The sequence below is a fragment of the Platichthys flesus genome, chromosome 16 (genome assembly GCF_949316205.1).
Source record: "Platichthys flesus chromosome 16, fPlaFle2.1, whole genome shotgun sequence".
Taxonomy (NCBI): Eukaryota; Metazoa; Chordata; class Actinopteri; order Pleuronectiformes; family Pleuronectidae; genus Platichthys; species Platichthys flesus.
This window is the reverse complement of record NC_084960.1, coordinates 844,081-864,798: the sequence shown is the minus strand read 5'-3', so window position 1 is coordinate 864,798 and position 20,718 is coordinate 844,081. Positions and strand designations below refer to the sequence as shown.

General features: G+C 45.8%; 1 protein-coding gene across 1 annotated transcript; it reads left to right on the top strand.

Moving 5' to 3' along the window:
- Positions 1-1,778: 1,778 nt before the first annotated feature.
- Positions 1,779-20,196, top strand: LOC133970817 (xylosyltransferase 1-like). Its single transcript, XM_062407876.1, has 11 exons — positions 1,779-2,053; positions 7,321-7,849; positions 9,690-9,862; positions 9,968-10,170; positions 11,747-11,827; positions 12,119-12,335; positions 12,617-12,793; positions 13,892-14,160; positions 15,581-15,776; positions 16,033-16,369; positions 17,025-20,196. The coding sequence occupies exons 1-11, from the start codon at positions 1,823-1,825 to the stop codon at positions 17,345-17,347; spliced, it is 2,736 nt and encodes a 911-aa protein (XP_062263860.1). The 5' UTR covers positions 1,779-1,822; the 3' UTR covers positions 17,348-20,196.
- The last annotated feature ends 522 nt before the right edge of the window (positions 20,197-20,718 follow it).

The window sequence follows — 20,718 nt, the reverse complement described above, 5'->3', positions numbered from 1 at the left end:
GGTGTCACGCCCTGTTATAGCCCATGAGAAGAATTGTAACTTGTGAATATGAGCTATACAAATAAAAATCTGATTGGAAATTTGATTGATTGATTGATTGATTGATATTCCTATATATTTATATATATATATATATATATATATATTTCTGCTGTTTTTATAATATAGATACAGTTTATATTTTGTTGTACTATCCACTCCAGCACAAAATCACTTTAAATACTGGACACTGACACAATCACTTCATTGCATTCCATACCTGTATCTGTATATATGCTCTCCGTATGTGATATATGTGATTTATGTGATTTATGTATATATGTCAGTGATGTGTTAAGTGTACAAGCTACTGGATGATCTGAATTTCCCTCGGGATTAATAAAGTATCCATCCATCTATCTATCTATCTAAATTGATGATGTTGGAACTGTGTGTTGCCACACAGTCCTGCGTGTACAGGGAGTACAGGAGGCCCTGAGGGGCCCTGTTACTCAGGGTCAGTTCCCATTCCCACCACCTTGGGTCTGCTCGTCAGGAAGTCCAGGATCCAGTTGCCCAGGGAGGTTTTAAGACCCAGGCTCCTGAGCTTAGGGACGAGCTCGGCATGCACAATAGTGTTGTGTTGAATGCGGAGCTGTAGTCCACGTACAGCATCCTCACATATGTGCAGTGTTGTGCACGTTCACATCTCTCATTAACCAGTTCAAAGTTCAGTTCATACAAGTAAACATGAATAGTTCATGTTCATAGTTTCACCATTTAAAATTTGAACTTGTTCATAGTTCAGTTCATTTCATAGTTTTAGGGTGGAAAGTGAGGTGCCCGGCTGTCCACACCCGCGATTCTGCTCCGCTTGTTGTTGAATGTAACCCGTTCAATGTACTGGTTTGGGGGTATATGATGATGGTCTTCATAGCCCCAGCACCCCCCCCCCCCCCTCTTTTTATCTCTATGACTGCTTGTGTGGCTGTAGTGGATGGGCAGGGGGACATTTAATTATTTGATTGGGAATATTGGGAAAAAGCTGCATCAGTTTAATTCATCTTTGAACTTTTGTATGTTGTGTTGAAATCTTTGACACGTAAACAACTTTCATTTTTTATTCCTGTTTCTTCCAGACTTTCTTCATGTGGATTGAATTGGAGCTGTGCTTAATAAATCTCTTTTCACTGTCGCTCTGATCAGAGAACCGACTTCTTCTTTTGTGAAAAGACAAACTCCAGAACATTTGTGTCCAGAGTTCAATCTGAGAACAAACTCACACTGAAAGTTTAGATTCAGTTTAAAGCTGAATTCAGTTATTAACTTTCAAAAGGGATTGTTATGGTTATTCATGGGGTACTGGTGTTAGTAGTAGTGATATTATTATTACATTCAGAACTGAAGCTACATCCTTGTTTGAAAACACATCAGCTCTGGAAACGCTGGAATCTGGAGTGAGAAGAAGGACCAACTCATTTAGTCTCTTCTCCATAAACCAGTAACAATGATGTTATACTTCACTGGGTTTACTGGAGCTCAGCAGAATGACCAGGGACTGAAGCTCTGCTGTGGACAGATGTGGTTTCAGGTTAAACTCGCCCGGGGCCGTGGAGACGCTGGCTCCGGCCCTGCCCCTCCCTTTGTAAACCGTTTACTCACTGATGGCCACATGGGGGCGTCCTCCTCCTCTGTGCTGCTGCAGACTCTCTCCTCATTTGCAGCCTTTGCCAGCTCCCTCCCCCCTCCTCCTCCTCCTCCTCCCCTCCTCTCCTCCTCCCCCGCTCCTCCTCCTGGACCCCTCTCCTCGCTGCTCCTCAGATGGTCCGGAGGGAGGAGAGAGATGAACCCGTGCTCCCGCAGGCCGGCCCGGCTCCGCTCCGGGCTCCTGCTGGCGGCGGTGGCCGCGCTGCTGCTGCAGACCCTGGTCGTGTGGAACTTCAGCAGCCTGGACGGAGGCGCCAGGAGCCGGGAGAGGAGAGAGGAGCGAGCCGCCGGGGAGCAGCCGCGCTGGAAGAGGGGCGACCCGCAAGCACTGCTCGGGAAGGCGGCCGCTCGACACCAGCTGCAGGCGGTAGGTTCGAATCCCGGGGGTTGTGTGGTGGACACGTGAAGATGCTGCAGCTGCCTCACGAGCCTCGTTGTGAAGTGTGTAGATTTAACGCTTCTCCCGCGGATCAGCTGAGGAAATAACGACTCGTGTGTGAAGCAGCTCGACCGAACACATTCATCATTTAACCCAGAAGCGAATCAGACCTGGACACAACTTCACTGGATCGAGCCCGGCTCCGTTCAACCGAGCTGCGAACACAAAACATTGATATCTGCTGAATGAAATGTCGATTAATCGATCATATCCGCGCCGAATGTAAGACCGATGTGTTCCTAAATTATCTTCAGTCTAGTTCTCCATCGTGTGTCCGTGTAACACGAACTAAAACCTGTTAAATGTCCCGTTGTGTTAAAGGACTTTTGTGTGACGTCTCTCTGCCGTTAGAAGCTCGCTGCTCGTTTCCTTCATGTTGTGAATCAGGTCTGAACCTGAACCTCCAGCTAACACGTTCACCTTCAGGTAAACACGCACACATCCTTCACACTGTGAGTCTGTCGTGGAGCTCAGTGATGAAGAGCTTCATTCAAACCCTGAACCACTGGGAGAGGAATCATTAAACTGGTCTGACAACACGACACTGGTCCTTTACACGCACGAGGGGAACGAAGGTTATTTGCTCATTTAAAGCTAATTGTCACTTTCAGGTCTCACTTCTATTTGATTTCCAGCTTTATTCCACTTTGCATCATCTCTGTTTGTGTGTGTGTGTGCGTGCGCGTGCGTGTGGGTGAGAACAGTGAATTTGTTTTCTCACGTTTAGCAAATTATATTAGTTGTGTGTGTTGCTTTACCTGCAGACATCCAGGTGTTCAAACGTGTTGTTGAGAAGTGAACATATTGTACATGCTGTGTGTGTGTCTGTTTGTGTGAGTGTGTGTGAGCGAGAGGAGCAGAAACATGGGTTATATTGCAGGGATTCATTTTTACAGCCTTTCATTACAGTTAACCGGATGCCCTGTGATCTTCCCTGTGTGTGTGTGTGTGTGTGTGTGTGTGTGTGTGCTGTGATATGTCCAGACAGTAGAGAGTAGAGACCTTAGAGATGCATGCCAGCACTTTTTATAGGACGGGAGTTTTGGAGGTGAAGAGAGACGGACGAGAGAAGAAAGAAGGGATGAAATGAAGGAGCAGCAGCTCGGTGTGAAAGCTAAATGACTAATTAGAGACGTGAAGACACAGCAAGCAGGGAACTCCTGTGTGTGATCAGTGTGAGTGTAACACACTGACTGGTGTGTGTCTGTTTTGGGTAAAGACCGGGGTCGGTGTGTGTGAAGCTGGAGAGATGTTTGGTCTCAGCTGCGTCAGAGTTCTGCAAACAAGGTTGAATATAGGAGGTTTTAAGGAAGTGGGCCATGGATGGGCCAGAGTCTGTTTTCAGGACGGATACAAAGCACAATGCAGAAACACAAAACAGCCATGACATACACAAAGAGACACACTATTACAAAGACACAAAACTGCTACAAAAACACAAAACGATGCAGAGAGACAAGTGAGGACAAAATTTTTTAAAATGGCCCCGAAGAGGTAAAAATACAATAAAGAGAAGAACAACGGAATGTGTCTTTCTATGGTGGTGTTGATTCAACCACAGAAAGACACACAACCAAGATTTACAAAAAACACAAAGACGAAGATGGGACATGTTGAAGTAACTATATAAATGTATAATGTGATAGGATCTATGTTATTGTATCACAGACCTAATTCATCACACTGTTAGGAGACAAACACACACCCACACACACACATCCTAACAGCCAGGTCAGACCAGATTCAACGATAGGTTTGAATCAGATTTTATGGATGGGATTTTTACTTTGTAATCTAGTTTAGATTCTTCAATAATCCCTAAATACAGGAGGCTGCAGGAGAAGATCCAGAGAATGTCCAGAGACACTGACTCAGACATTTGTTCTCACATAGAGACCCTGCATAACATGTGAGGAACACGTCAGGAACATGTTCTGGATTTAGTGCAGATCCGAAAGGTGCTTTAGTAACATGATGTCATGTATAGTGTGTTCCTCCCTCTATTAGGGACTTAGCACAACACACTGATATTAAGACCCGTGAGCTGCTTTATGTTTTTTCTTATCCATAATTCTCACTCAATCTGGCAGAGATAGTTTTAATCCCGGCTGTAATCCCGGTCGTCCCGTGGACGCGGGGCTGCGGCCGCCCGGTGTCACGTCCCGTCCCCTCGTTAGCGTCCACTTAGCTGTCCCTTCTCCATCTGGCTCTGTTTCTCCTTCTGTCTCTCGGCTTTGTTTCCAGCATTTTGTTTAGACGGAAGTTTCTTCAGTTTCCTCTGATTAGATTCTTCGCCCTGTCTTTGGATGGAGTCTGAGGTGAAGAAGTTAGTTTGATTTAGAATAATCATCAAAACCTCCGATCATTTGTAAAGATCCTGTTTATTTTAACTCGACGCATGAAAGATGTAAAAATGGCCCAAATGATCTGAAGAAGATGAGACGTTGAAGTCACTGTCAACAGCTCAGGCTTCAGTGTGACGCTGCTTCGTTCTCCTCTTCATACAGAAAGTGAGAAACGAGTATACGAAAAGAGATTTAATCCTCCATGTTAGCGGATGGGACACAAACCAATCAAAGTAGATGTTAATTAAATGTTAGTAAAGATGTTTCTGTCATTTCAGGTCGTTCTTCTCTCTGATGTTTGCTCAAGTGTTTCTGATCAGTTTGGTTTGAATCAGTTATTTGATGATATAAAAACAGGCTGAGACGTGATGATTGACAGCTGAGAATGACTCCTGATTGGTTTAGGAAAGGACTCAGACTCCAAATTATATCAGAACGGCTGGCAGCGACGGTTTCACGTCAGGAAACAAACTCAAGCTTTTCTAGATTTATCTTCATCAGTGAGAACATGAAATCCAAAGATTACATTACATGCCATTTAGCTGACCCTTTTATCCAAAGCGACTTACGATTTTAGAACACTCATCATTTTATGAGGGGCCATCTAGGGGTTCAGTATCTTGCCAAGGACACTTAGACATGCAGATGGGATAGAGTGGGATTCGAACCGGCGACCTTCTTGTTGCAGAGCACCCGCTCTATCCCCTAGGCCACGCTCTCAAAGCAACTGGTTTCTTTTCTTCCACTATTCCCATCACGCTCTCTCACCTCCTTTTTAATGTCTCTCGCCCTGGCTCCCAGCGACAGATGCTCTTGTCTGTTTTCTGTCGTCTTTCTCTGGAAGCAGCAGGACGTCTGAAGGCAGCTTCAATAAGAACCTGCTGAGGAGCCGAGCGGTGGAGACTCGCTCTGTGTAAAGAATGATGTCTTTGTAGGTGATGTAGCTGTGGTCGTCTCCCTGGAATGCAAAGACTTCTGGGAAACACTCACAGGTTGTTGCTTTTAGCTTTGTGAAGGAGAGAGAAAGAGCAGTTTGTGTTTCTCTAAGTGAAAAGCCAGAATGTCAGCAGGACGCTCTAGATTCCTGTGGTCACACAAGTCCGCTGCTTTTCCAGAGGAGGAACGAACGGCCGCGGGAACGAGCGTCAACACAAAGTTATCCAGGATGTTTTGTGTAGACTGATAATAACGACATTAGGTAATTTTCATTGTTGATTAGTTTGTGGATTTTTATATTTATTTATTATTCATATTCTCAAAAGTGATCCTTTGGTCTCTAAGATTTCAAAATACATTCTGAACATCCAGAGCCTGAAGATGCTCTCAGACGAAGGAAAGCTGCAAATATTCACATGAGAGAATGATAGATAGATAGATAGATAGATAGATAGATAGATAGATAGATAGATAGATAGATAGATAGATAGATAGATACATAGATAGATAGATAGATAGAGAAGATAGATAGATAGATAGATAGATAGATAGATAGATAGATAGATAGAATATAAAATATTGCGGTAGAATGAATAAAGACAGAAACACAAGATAAATAGGTAGATAAGGTGCAGTGGCAGATGATGGTAATAGTACTGATGATATGATGGTAATGTTATTGTTAGGCAGTATATACAAAATAGTACAGTATATATAGTACATAATATATATTTATATGTGATAGTAATTATACCAATATAATAGCAGTATATAGTAATAATAGCAGCAACAGTATATATAATAATTATAATAGTAGTTAAATATAATGATAATAACATGTACACATGTATAAATATGTGTATATAGACTTATATATACAAAGAATATACAAAGAGTATGATATAAAGATGCTGCAACCAGTGAAACCAGTAAAACAGATAACTACAAACTGTAAAACCTTCAGATGAATTAACCGCCAGTTGAGTAAATTACTAATTAGCTTCTATTTAATCAGCTAAATTTAACATGAGCCGGGCTAATGTGAAAATGGTCATCGTTCATACAATAATAATATATGATAGCTGTATTATTGTGTCATCAATGTTACACTTATGAAGATTAAAGTGTGTGACTTATGGTTCCTTCTGTATTTTACTCACAATAACAGGAGAGCTAAATATATACTCACTGTATTACTACACACATACAGACACACACACACATTCCTCCGAGCTGATATTATAGATGAGATAATGAAAGGTTGTCTGAGGAGCAGGTGGCAGCAGCTGATATTACTGCCTTCCCAAAGGAACCTGGATAGTGTGTGTTTGTCACACACACACACTAACCCAAACTCACACACACACACTAATAGACACACTCTTTATCCCTGGAAAAGGCAGACGGATATGTGTGGGATTAAAATACTCATTGAGGTCATGTGACTTTCCTTTTCTACTGAAACACACACACTCACTCACACACACACACGCACACTCACTCACACACTAACAGCTGACTGTGAGGTCAAGGCCACAGCTGACTGACTCTAACGTGTCGGCCTCCAAACATTTGCTAATTATCACCAAACACAAGCTCAAGTCTGTCGATGAGAGTTTCATTGGTTTTCAAATATTTGTTCATTAATCAAAGAACTGGACACATTCAAATTTTAACCTGGTGGTGGCGCTAGACGTAAAGTCTTCAAAAACGATTAGAGCTCAACCTAATGTAGACATGAGCGTTTGTACGTCAATCCTCTTTATCGAGACATTGCAGTAACACGACTGATATCAACCCAGTGGTGGCGCTACAGGTCAGATTGGGTTCCTCCAATGGAGAAATCTAAATAAATTGAAGCTTGTAGCGAGTTTCTGTCATGATTTCTAATTTGTTTATTTTTCCTCTGTACAGGACGTCTACCGTTCCCACCGTCCCAAAGAGAAACTTCCTCTGGACAGCAACAACAACGAGAACTCTGTCCCCAAAGACTTGGACTCCATCGACAGCAACAGCAACCTCGCCACTCGCTCGCAACGGCAGCGAGCGCCGGTCGGAAACAGCAGACACAAGCTGGACAGGGTGCAGAGCATTCTGGGAAAGTCTGCTAACGAGGTCCTCAAGTTGCCTCCGATCCAACTAAGAGGGATCGGGCCCAGTCGCAACCACACCCACAAAATGAAACCCCGCCCCCAGACGCAGACGCTCCCGGCTCCGGTCCGGGGGTCCAATCAGGATCCAGCGCTCCTCCGGGTCAAGACGCCGGCCGGTCAGGAGCCGAGGAGGACGGCGCCGCAGTGCGAGGTCAGCGGGAAGGAAGCCATCTCCGCTCTGTCCCGAGCCAAGAGCCGCGGCTGTCGTCAGCAGATCGTGGAGGTTTACTGCAAACACAAGGACGGAGCGCTGCTGCCCGAGAGAGTTCCTCGCTACTGCCCCCTAGAAGGTGAGATCAGCTGAGTGAGGCCGCAAGGTTCACGATACACTGACACAAGGATTCTAACTGGAGCAAAGCAGGATGAGTTGTGTTTGATGCGTCAAGGAATATCCCTCAGATCGTTGAAGACAACAATGTTTGTCGTGATGTGTAAGAACATTCAGATTCAGGATGTTCAGGAGTTTAGGTCGAGGCTTTTGAAAACCGGTTTTCTAGATCGTCCTCTAGAGCGCAGAGCGAAGCACTGAATCTCAGTTCTGACATCATACACCTCCATGCACCAATCAGAGACCAGGGTTATATTAATCTAAACGTGTCTGCGAGCTAGAGCAAGCATATTTTCTGAAATGATGGTGAGAAACTTAACGAAATCCGACTTTACTAACTGAACTCTTGCTGTCGCGGTCTGGAAGGTGTGGCCTCGGCCCTCATCACCAAAAGATCTGGAAACTCCTCGTCTGTCCAAGTAGACATCTTCGTCTTCTACGTGTACGGCTCTGAGATCTGAGATATTTGTGTTCTTGTAGTTTCACGTCTTGTGTTAGAAACCTCATCAACACGTCGACTCGCTCACTGAGAAGCTTCCACACATTGTCCTGCAGGAAAGGTTCCAGAGCAACGGACTCAGTTCTCACATATAGAACCTCCAGAACATGTCAGGATCTTCAGAAATGTTCAGGTTGACAAAAACTCAACCATTAAAATTGAAGTCAGAAAATAAATAACTGGTAACTGGTTTTCAGATATCACTCGTAAAGTTTCCTGTCACGGTGCATTTGGCATCTTCTATTAAGCAGATGTCTGTAAAACCTCTGGAGCCTCATGTTGGGGGTTAATCCAGAGGATGATACAGAGTTATGGTCCCAACGTATTGACTTTGATTTCAGGGCTGAATGATCTGTTCACCTCAACATAGTGATTGAGTCAACCAATGAGAGGGAGACGTGAGTGGGACGAGCGGCGGCTGCTTGAGACTTTCTTTCTTCTAAATTTACTCGTTGAGGATCATTTTTAATGCAGCACGTGCCACGGCCATGAGGACGCTTCCCCTCGGGCTCCAGTTCTATTTCCAGGGACACAAAGCATGAATGGACACAGGGAGGCTGCTCATCCAGTGTAATTACTCCCTCATTAAACAAGCAGTTTGTCGTCTTATTTTTGGAACGGCTGACTAATGACTTGTAGTCGCTCTCTTGGAACCACCCTGGGCTGTTCGAGGTTTCATTGATATGATTACAGGTTTCTCTGATGATACGTTCTATCCACAGTGAAGCTGCAGCAGTAACAGGATTTGCTTCGGTCTGATTTGACTGACGTGCACTGAAAGAGAACAAGTTGATGGAAAAGTTTGGTTTTTCTGTGCTAATGCCGACATAAGAGCAGATCCACGTCTGCCTCCCTGATTACAGTCATTCCTCCTGGAGCTGCCATCCCAGCAGGCCCCACAGCCGGGGAGGTCACTAATTAGCCGAGCAGGCCTCAACTCGTGCCATCTTTAAAGTGAGCGTGATGAAGGAGTCGCATCAGGCCGTCTTACACCCTGAACACACGGGAGGCACATTTAGCTCAGGCAGCCACAGACACACAATGTTTCCAGGAACGACCAAAGTGAAGGAGGAGGAGTAAAATACTGAAATTACCCAAGTTACTTGACTTTAAATTGAGTTTAGCTGAAAATAATAAGACTCAGAAGCTGCACTTTATTATTTCCATCAGCCAATTAAATGTTTTTTCTCTTCTGATAAACTGACAAATCCCAGAAATCTAAACTTTTCTGTCATTTGAGATGAATAAAGCATCTGAGGACGTGACCCGGTCAGTTGATCTGAGCTGGTTCCTCTCTGTGCAGGGAAGGCTAACGTGAACGTGCAGTGGGACAGCCCCCCCGCGGACGCTCCCCCGCTCCAGCCCGTGCGTATCGCCTTCGTCCTGGTCGTCCACGGCCGAGCCTCACGCCAGTTCCAGCGTCTGTTCAAAGCCATCTACCACACCTCCCACTACTACTACATCCACGTGGACCAGGTGAGCTCACATCATCCAGAAGGAAACCAGCTTTCAAATAACCAAGGTGTTTATGTATTGAGACCCTGATGACAGTAACAAGACTTTCCTCCCTGCTCTCCTCAGAGGTCCAACTACCTCCACAGAGAGGTCCTCTCTCTGGCCCGACAGTTTCCCAACGTCCGCGTCACTCCGTGGCGGATGTCCACCATCTGGGGCGGAGCCAGCCTGTTGACCATGTACCTGCGCAGCATGGAGGACCTCCTCAAAATGACCGACTGGTCCTGGGACTTCTTCATCAACCTGAGTGGAGCTGATTACCCAATCAGGTCAGTTCGCACTGAAGCTGCTTCAACTGCATTTAGAATTTCAGTTACTCCTTGGACATCACATGGTCGACGCACAGAGACAAACACCCCCCCCACGCTCACATCCAGCAAACCTCTGGTCCAAGCCTCAAATTAACTTCACGTTCATGACTCCACCCTGAAGAGAACACACACAGAGAACTAACTTTACACAGAGGCTGTAACGGGTAGTTTCACTATCAGTTAATCATGTAGTTTATCATTATCAAAAACAAGGTTAAAACCATTAAGAAATGACCTAGTTACACCGTCCTACACAGTGGAAGCCGGTGACCAATCAGAGCAGCCTGGGCTCAGCGGCTGAAGAGAGGAGCTGCAGCACTGGACAGCTGGAGGACAGTGCCGTGACTCAGTTCACAGAACCTGGACAACCTGTCTGTGTCCTGATTGAAGACGTTCCTTTCATTGACGAGTCCCAGCTGCAGAGCGCCGGTTCACTTTTTATTACATTTGATTAATATAGAAAGTATAATGTGTCCAAATCGCACCAAACTCCACTGTGCACGTCCCTGGACCCTGAACAACACACACGACAGGTGTGAAGCTGATGAAGTGAACGGTTCTCCAGGACTCACAAAAACACATGAAACACACACTGTCCCACATCAGAGGGACTGAACACGCTTCCAGGCAAAATCCATAATACAGCCACAACATGAGCTCAATGGCTGACGTCATGAAGGCACATGCAGTGTGAGTCAATGTGTGTGTGTGTGTGTGTGTATTGCATAAAGAAATGTATCTAGGTTGTGATCGGAGCTCGGAGTAGAGCACTTGTTCCTGAAGGTTTGTCTCTTGATGAAAGTGTCTTGTTGTCGACATGTTGTTGCTCCTGGCTCTTCAGTCAGATTTGTGTGTGTCAGTTATTCATGAACACAAACATGCCGTCAAACACACACATGCACGCCGCGGTTCGTCCCACCGACTGGGATCAAACGTCTGTCTGCTCATCAGGACGACACCAGGCCGAGGCTCCGTGCAGGCAGCTGCATGGAGGGACACACACATACACCTACACACATACACACACACACGCAATGGCACACACACACACACACACACACACACACACACACGCACACACGCACCCGCACACACACACACACGAGCTGAGCAGCTTTTATTTGTAGGGACAAGCTAAATAAACTGCTGCTCCAAACATGGAGGCAGGCCAGTTTCCTTAATGGAAGATTGTTTGCGCCATTTAAAAAATAAAAGATGCCTCGTTTAAATATTTAATCTCATCCTGATTAGATTTGTGTCTGTAAATGGAAAACACTGCAAACACAAAAAGAAGGAAATCAACAGGAAACGTAAAACTTTGGATCAGATTCTGTGAAACTCGGTGGAAGGATGAGACACAGAAGAAGTGAATCAACTCAGACCCTCCAGGTTTCTCCCTGTTATGAGCTCGTGCTGGGACCTGCTCTTTATTATCCTTCAGATCTCGTCCTCACTGTATTAGTATGATGTGTAATGTGACTTTGTTATTGATCATTGGCTGAGCTGATGATTGACAGCTGCCGTCTCTCCTCAGGACCAATGAGCTGCTGGTGTCGTTCCTGTCAAAGTATCGCAACATGAACTTCATCAAGTCTCACGGGCGAGACAACGCACGGTGAGAGAGGGACAGTTCTCCTCATGAACTCCGTCTTTTTGTGCGATGCTGATGAAACATTTTATTTCTATTTTCTGTGAAAAAGTAAGTTGTGTATTAAATCTCATGTGATTCAGCGTGTCTGGCGCGGTCAGCAGGGGGCACTGCACTGCGTAGGGGGGGGGGGTGTTTAACACGACCTCGTCTTTACAGCTGGAAACAACAATTAACTACAAAGCAGCAGAGAAAACATTTGATTAGTGTGTGAAGTCGACTCTTCTCCTCGACCCTGAAAACCCTGTGTCGTCTCAGTTTCATCCGGAAACAGGGTCTGGACCGACTCTTCTACGAGTGCGACACCCACATGTGGCGTCTCGGGGACCGCAAGATCCCAGAGGGCATAGCGGTGGACGGAGGCTCTGATTGGTTCCTGCTCAATCGCTCCTTTGTGGATTACGTGGTCAACTCCAGAGACGAGCTGGTGGGAAGCATGAAGCGCTTCTACGCCTACACACTGCTGCCCGCTGAGGTAACACACACATGCCCTCAAGTCACCCCTCACACTCCAACTGGACAGAGACAGGCCCTGATAGCACCCCTAGTGGGGAACATGGGTATCAAAAGAACCTTTTATCGGCCTCTGCTTCGTCTGTTTTCATCCTTCATGAAGTGTTTTACTTTACACTCACATGCTTCATTTCAACGTTGTTCCCGAGGCCTGAACAACTATTAGTCAAACATTAATTCATTTCTGCGTTTGCATGTAGATTAGAACCTGGAATTGAAAAGTGTCCTTGTCTCAACCTGCAGTCCTTTTTTCACACCGTTCTGGAGAACAGCGCCCTCTGTGGCACCATGGTGGATAACAACCTGAGGCTCACGAACTGGAACCGGAAGCTGGGCTGTAAATGTCAGTACAAGCACATCGTGGACTGGTGTGGCTGCTCCCCCAACGACTTCAAGCCCTCGGACCTGCCGCGGTTCCAGGTGAGAGCCCACGGAAACAGTTCTTTCACTTTGAGCTCTGGGAAGTCTTAAGAACGTTGAAAGAATCCAATTGTCTATAAAACTGATCGTTGAATCGTATTTCTATATCCTCCAGTTACAGTGTGCTAGAGGAACGTTGGTTATTAACGTCTTAGTCGTATGGGAAGTAAAAAACAGATTCTAGATGTTTTATTGTTGCACTGAACATGTGAAAAAGTAAAGTGGTAAAATAATAATAAGTATTGCACGTGATCACATCTGGATCGCCCCCTGGTGTCTGGCTGTAGTATCGATCATAAACCTTCTCCATGTTAGCAGATGGGACGTGGAGCAACTTAAAAAGTAGATGTTGAATAAAAGATGGTTTCCTTCATTTCGTTCTTATCTCACTGATGTTTGTTCAAGTGGTTCTGATCAGTTTAGTTTGAATAATTATTTAATTTGATGATATAAAACGGGCTGAGACGTCATGATTGACAGCTGAGACCGACTCCTGATTGGCCGAGGATCTCTGTTTTCATGTCTCAGCTCTCACAAAGCGTTTCATGTAGTGTGATAAAGTTACAGTTGTGTAAAGGCGGAGCTCAGCTTCAAAGATCTGCTCCATCGTGTCAGTGACCCTGGACGTTCCGCCCGAAGCGTCCACCTCCTCTTCTCAGGACCAGAATAGCTTTGCTTTCACAAACTAGCGGTGCTGCGTCTCCTGACATCAGGCGGCCTCGGCTCAGCGTCTGTGGTGGAGCTCCTGGTGGTTTCTATAAGCAGAGCTGATCCTGGAAGCAGCTGCACTCTCAGTATTTTTAGAGCTGCCGCGGAGGTTTGTAAGGTTGTCATTATCATAATGTCGGGTTTCGGCAGCTAGAGAGAAACTCCGAGTCCTGACTGAAGGGTCAGGAACACACAGGGTCCGCGGCTCGGATCCAGATGTTTCATACAGTGAGAAGAAAAGAGGATCAAGTCCCCAAAACTGATCGATTGTGTAAAAGGCATTAAAAACGGTTGAACTGTTCATTGTTGGTTTTCTCCCTCACGTTCCCAGTACAGTACCTTCCTCTCTCACTGTAACCGCTCGTCTTCCTCTGTCTTCATCGACCACAGCAAGTGTCCAGACCCACGTTCTTCGCCAGGAAGTTTGAAGCCAGTGTCAGTCAGGAGATCATCAGCCAGCTGGACTGGTTCCTGTTCGGAGCGCTGGCCCCCGGCACGCCGGGCCTCCAGGCTTACTGGGAGAACTCCTACGAGCAGGAGACGGACGGGCCCGCCAGCCTATCGGACTCTGCGCTCAGCCACTACCACGCCTTCGCTCGAATGGGATTATCACGCGCTGCCAGCTCGCTGCAGGGACATCCCAACGACTACAGCTGCAGGTACCAGCAGGTTTCTATTTATTGAAGGAACCTCTTAATGGCGTCCCGAGGGTTTGTAACGCAGACGTTTGTCCACACGGCTCCTCTTTGTTATCAATGGAAAATGAAAACCTCCAGGAGCTTGTTTTGTTTCCACAGTTTCTAGAGATGATGACACCGGTGTGATAACGTGTTTTTATTCTAACAGTTTAAGGGACGCATGCATTTAAGAACTGTGGTTTGGTAACCATGGGATCATAGATGCACGTCGGTTTGAGAGCACAGATTTTTCCGAACACGTGAAGAGAAGTTAGAGCAGCTTGTTCTCCACTCCGGGAACTTTCCAGTGAATTGAACTACTGACATCATCACTGTGTAATGCTTCAGATAGAGAACTCCCAGTGACATCAGGAGATCACTGAGCTTCAGGAGGTTCTTACTCTCATGTGGATCCATGAGGTGGTGACCTCATGTTCACAGCTGAATATATCAAATGATCTGAATTTATAAATGTGAACAAGAACAGAGCTTTTCTTTCTCCTTGGTTTGGACCGAGCTCCAGATGTGACAGTGAAAGTCTGATTGGTTTGCAGGGCGCTGTGTGAGGGCGTGTCGAACAACATTTCTAAAGTCGCACAGTTGAGGCTGCTTTGGGAAAAGTTGTGTAGCTGCTGAGTAAATAAAGACGAGAGAAACTCCAGAATCTGTTCGGAGGGAAACGAGCAGGGTCAGAACATGAAATGTGTCTTTCCACTGAACTCACCAGTTTGTGTGTGTTTACTCGTCCAAATTAAAAATATGAAGATAACGTGAGCTTGTCCTGAGGCACAATCAAGCTTCAGTTTCTACACGGCTGGGTTTTTCCAGTAGAGAGTGTGGGGGGGGGGGGGACCCACAGTAGGTACAAGGAGGTACTTGTTGGAGTTCTGGTGGGGATTGGTGGCTAGAATGGGTGGGGGCAGCATTAAGGGAAGTGTGTGTTTAGGGGGGGGGGAGGGTCGGGCAGTTAAAACAGGAATAGTCTGTTTCTGTGATTTTAGTGAATCAACATTGAAAAACACGTCCACACCAACATGGAATCAACCTGGATTCATCGTCTGCATGTTTCCTCCTCTCAGAACACAAAGGTCACATGTGTCATAGCAGCTGGAGTAGAGAATCACTCAAGTTTAATAAAATAATAAAATATGAGAATCTCCACAGACGTCCAGTAGATCTGGTGAAGTCCAGTAAATCCTTCAAACTTAAAGATAAACCACTCGTGAACAGAAATAAAGAAACTTCAGTTTCCTCTGAAGTGTTCAGAGCAGATCAACCAGGTGGGATGAACCCGACTCCTCTGAACAGAGTGAAGAGTGTGAGGACCAGTCACTGACCAGGAGGAGGAATCCTGAACGTCTGTGGTTCACACGTGATTATAAACGTGTTGTGTGTGTTGCAGGTTCGAGGCCGTGGGCCACCCGGTGTCCGTGCACCTCTACTTCCTGTCAGACCAGTTCCAGGGCTACCTCCTGCGCCATGTGGCCACTAACCGAGCCTCCACCCAGCTGGAGACGCTGGAGACCTGGGTCACACCCAGAGACCACTTCACCCCGGCCAGCCCCCCCCACCCCTCCAACAGACTGCAGCATGTCCAGGTCTCACACACACACACACACAAAGTGTATCCACATACACACAAATAAGTGTCATTATGAGTCACTTGAATTTGTTAAAGTTCCATAAGCTACTTGGTTTTATTCAGATTTCATTATAATATTCATGACAGAACTTGGTCTCTAAATTGTGTTTGTGAGTCTGAGGTCGAGTGTGTGCGATGAAATCAGCTGCTGTTAGAACTGATGGAGACGGAAGGAACCTGCACTTGGTCTCTGAACGTCTCCGGTTCCTCAGGTGGGAGGCGACTGGGATCCCAAGGAGCGTCTCTTCAGGAACTGGGGGGGGGTGCTGGGCCCCAGGGACGAGCCGGTGGCCGTGCAGCGGTGGAGCCGCAGCCAGAGCAACCTGACGGCCACCGTGGTGTGGATCGACCCCACCAACGTCATCGCCGCCACCTACGACATCCTGGTGGACGCCTCTGCTGAGGTCACGCACTACCGGCCGCCGCTCACCCCCCCGCTGAGGCCCGGCGTGTGGACGCTGCGGGTGCTGCACCACTGGAGCCCGCTCGGCCAGACCAGCTTCATCGTGGCTCCGCTGGAGTTTCACAAACAACAGCCCACAGGACTCGGTGAGCAGATCAGCTCTGACCCACACAGAGAGAAACCTCCCTCACAAAACCTTTCACATTTAAAACCACTTTATAAAACATCTAATGAATGAAAACTTACACCTACAATAATTAATGTAAGATCAGCAACTGAAAGGTCAGAGGTCGCCCTGCACTTAATTCAATCTGACTGACCAAAGGTAATGGCGGCCAAAGAAAAATTATTTGCATGACTCTTTGAGAACTGTGGAGATGAGATTCAAACACAGTACACACCACATGTGATTCTTAAATTAAACACACATACTTATCGTGTTGGTGTCCAGTCAAACACACACACACACACACACGCAGGGTCACCTCTGTCCAAATTAGCTTCCTCTGAGTTACTGTTTGACTCCAGGCCTGTGTGTGTCTGTGTGTGTGTCTGTGTGTGTCTGTGTGTGTGTCTGTGTGTGTGTAACGTCAGGACTCTAAAGCCCAGAGTAAGAATAGACGGTGAGATTTTTATGGGTTGTTATCAAGTGAAGGTGGCATGTGATGTAATCTGAGCACAGTGTGTGTGTGTGTGTGTGTGTGTGTGTGTGTGTGTTAGAGGTTTGATATTGATGTCAGATTTATCCACATCTATATGATTTTGGTGTGATTTAGACGTGTGTGTCCTCTCGTGTTGCAGAGGACGCTCTGCGGCTGCACGCCGGCCCGCCCAGGAACTCCTACATGGAGCAGAGCTTCCACGGCCTCAACCCGGTGCTGCGGCTGCCGGTGAGCCTGGGCGCCGTGGAGGAGGCCGAGGCCAACGCCGGCCTGACGGGGGCGCCGCTGCGTCAGTGGCTGGACCGGCTGCTGGAAGGCCACTGGTCCGCCTCGGACGTCTGCTCCACGGGCCCCAGCGCCTGCCCCGTCATGCAGCGCTGCCGCCTCACGGGCTGGAGCTCCGACAGCCCCGACCCCAAGTCGGACGTGGGCGCGCCCAGAGAGGACGGACGCATCAGGTAGCAGACGGACAGACGGAGGGACACGAGCTGGAGGACAGGAACACATGAAGGAAAGCCGATGCTTCACTGCGTCATATTTATTTATTTAAAGTCAGTGAATGATGGAGGAGACGGAAGTTCAGAGGAAGAGAGTTCTCCTCAGTCCTCATTCAGTGTGTGTGTGTGTGTGTGAGTGTGTGTGTGTATGTGTATGTGTGTGTGTGTGCGTGTGTGCGTGTGTGTGTATGTGTGTGTGTGTGCGTGTGTGCGTGTGTGTGTGTCAGAAGAGTTGTTTACCTCTTTTCCATGTTAAGAAGCTGAACTGGTCGCTCATCTTTAGGTGGACTGGTTTCATGTCAGACTGGTTTCATGTCAGACTGGTTTCATGTCAGACTGGTTTCATGTCAGACTGGTTTCATGTCAGACTGGTTTCATGTCAGACTGGTTTCATGTCAGACTGGTATCACCAGCCATCGCTGTTATTCAATGTTCCCAGTCGTCATGGAAACCCTCAATTCTTTAAAAACTGTTTATTAACAGATTTTTGTTGATGGATGGAAATCGTGAGCGATACAGAACTTTACCATCAAATGCAGATAATATTCTTGTTCTGCTCTTCAGATTAAGTTATTATTATTTAATAAATCTCGCGACTCGAAGCTTCAGTTCAGGAAGTTTTCAAACGAGTCGAAGCACAAACGTTTTCACTGTGATAGTTTCAGACATTAAGATATTTAGATCCATAGAGGTGACTCTGACTCTCAAATAGGAAGTTGTACTTGATTAAACCAACGCTGCCAAAAACCCAATGAGAACTTCCCCCATTCACTGTGTGTGTGTCTGTGTGTGTGTGATGTCTGGATCTTGTCAGACGCCCTGAGACTTGAAGTGTGAGACGTCTCCTGCAGAGATCACCTCCTGTTTCTTTTTAATTTGCTCTTCTCTGTAGAAACTGAGGTGTCAAAGCAAACTTCTGCTGTGTCAGTAATTTATTCTCAAGTTTTTATAAAACAAGGTTGTTTTCTGAAGTGAGGCGATGAATCTGGGTTTGGGAGCAGAAGGGGATCAGGTCTTTCCCTCAGAGACGATTATTTCCATCACATCCACTGTGATAAAGTTCAGCTGCAGGTTCTTCAAGTCCTGTTCTTTATTCCGGATTCTGCTGTTGATTAACGAGTATATGTATATGGTCAAATTTATCAAATTAACAAAAGCAACAAATTTACTGTATTACCTCTTCGCACTTAATTGTTGTTACATAAACATTCAATAATATTCATATATTCAACCAGAACATTTTTAAGGTGAAGACAACGACAGAATTTTTTTCTTTAAAGATTTTTTAAAGAAGACATATTCTGGAGAGAACCGAGATTCTGAGAACTTTTAAATTCACTACAAACCTTTAATGCTTCATCACGTGTCTCCGCAGAGACATTTTAACAAACCCCCTTAACAGAGGCATCAAACATTTATAATAATGCTATTTCATTTTTGATGTTTAGATTGAAAACACCCAGGTCTATACAGTTAGCAGCGGGTTAGCTTAGCATAAAGAGCAAAAAAACTAGATTTTAGTCTGAATACGTCAGAAGTGCCAAATGTTTCTGTTTCCAGTGTTTGAATCCTCGTTTGGGCAAAACAGAGACTTTAAATAAAGATGGACGACACGACAGCTCCTCCAAAGCGAAGCAGAGCGTCTCTATCGCCCCCTGGTGCCTGGCTGCAGCACAGGTCCTTGACCTCCTCCATGTTAGCCGACGGGACGTGGACCAAACTCAAAACTCAAAGTGGACGTTAAATAAATGTTTGTAAAGATGTTTCTGTCATTTCAGGTGGTTCTTCTCTCTCTGATGTGTGTTCAGGTGTTTCTGATCAGTTTGGTTTCAATCAGTTATTTGATGATATAAAAACAAGACGTCATGATTGACAGCTGACTCCTGATTGGTTGAGTATGTTTGGGAGCTGACTGTGGCTCCACAGACACTTAATGATGTCATCACCTCGAGAGGAAGTGGAGACAGGTCCCTTTTTATTTACAGCTCCTGTTCGTTTCTGTCAAAGCTCATTTTGGTATTATCCCAGTTTGTAAAGTTTCCACATCTTAATTAATTATTTGTTCTGGGACCAAAACTACTCGAGTTGAGTTTTGTAAATATGACGACAAAGCTCACAATGAACCGATCAGCAGCTGAAGGTCACGAGCAGGAGGTCAGTGTCTCACCTGATCAAGTGTCAGACGTGAAGGAGCAGATGTTCCCAGATGTTCAGGTCGTTACAGTTACTGTCTCCATGTGAAGACACAAGCTGATCGAGGTCAAAACCTGACGAATCCAGTTCAACATGAAACTGGATTTCAGCTCAACGTCTAAAAAGTCCAACATCTAGAAAGATAAACTTGATTTTCTGTTCCTGCTCAAGATAAATAGTATACATTTTTCAAATTAAGAGCCATTTTATGTCCAATATGTACTTTTCACATGACGAGTGAATCGATGTAAATCAGTATTTTGTTAAATATCCAACAGATGATGAACAGTTTGAAGTCACTGACGAGTCACGTGACCGTTTCTAGAAGAATTTGAAGATGGAGTGAAAATGTTCAGATGTTGAAGTTGTTTGATTCTGGAGGAAAATCCCAGACGAGAGGTTTTCAGACGATTCAGTTGTTTTTCTTTCCTGTCGCTCTGTTTTCATCGTTCTCTCTCTGGAGGTCGTGTTGTGCCTTAGCTGTTCGGTTCTGTTTTAGGAAATCCTCTCTGAAAACATCTAAACTGTCTCAAATGTCCAAAACCAAAAGAAAGAATTGTTGTGAATGCCTTATAATGACTGTAGTGGTTTTTAAAGTACAACTTTGGAATTAAAAAACAGAATCTCCTTGTCTGTGCTGTCTGTCGCCCTCGTGTGTGAATGAGGTCAGGTTCTCTCGCCTGCTGCTACAGGAAGTCACTCATTATCTTTACTGAAGTTCAAGTTAACACACGTGTGAGAACTCGACCGACACGTTGTCGGTTCTGCTCTTTAACTGGGATGAGTTCCCACAACAATCACACAGAACATCCACAGTGATTTGAAGCACTTGTCTGTTGAGGGCTCCGGGTTCTGCTTCTCAGCGTCACGTGGTTTCATGACGAGCAGCGTCATGGAATCATCCATACATGTGATCAATATCAGCTGGACACAGCCAATCACGGTGCTCAGCATGTGACTCTGAGCAGAACGTGTCACATCGATAACATAAACTGTTGACAGAACACACTGATGTCATTCTGCTGAGCTAAACACATCCTGCCCCCCCCCCCCCCCCCATGCACCAGAGAACCACAGACATAGAGATGGACGACATGACGGCTGCATTAGATCATAAACCTTCATGTCAGCAGATGAGCCATG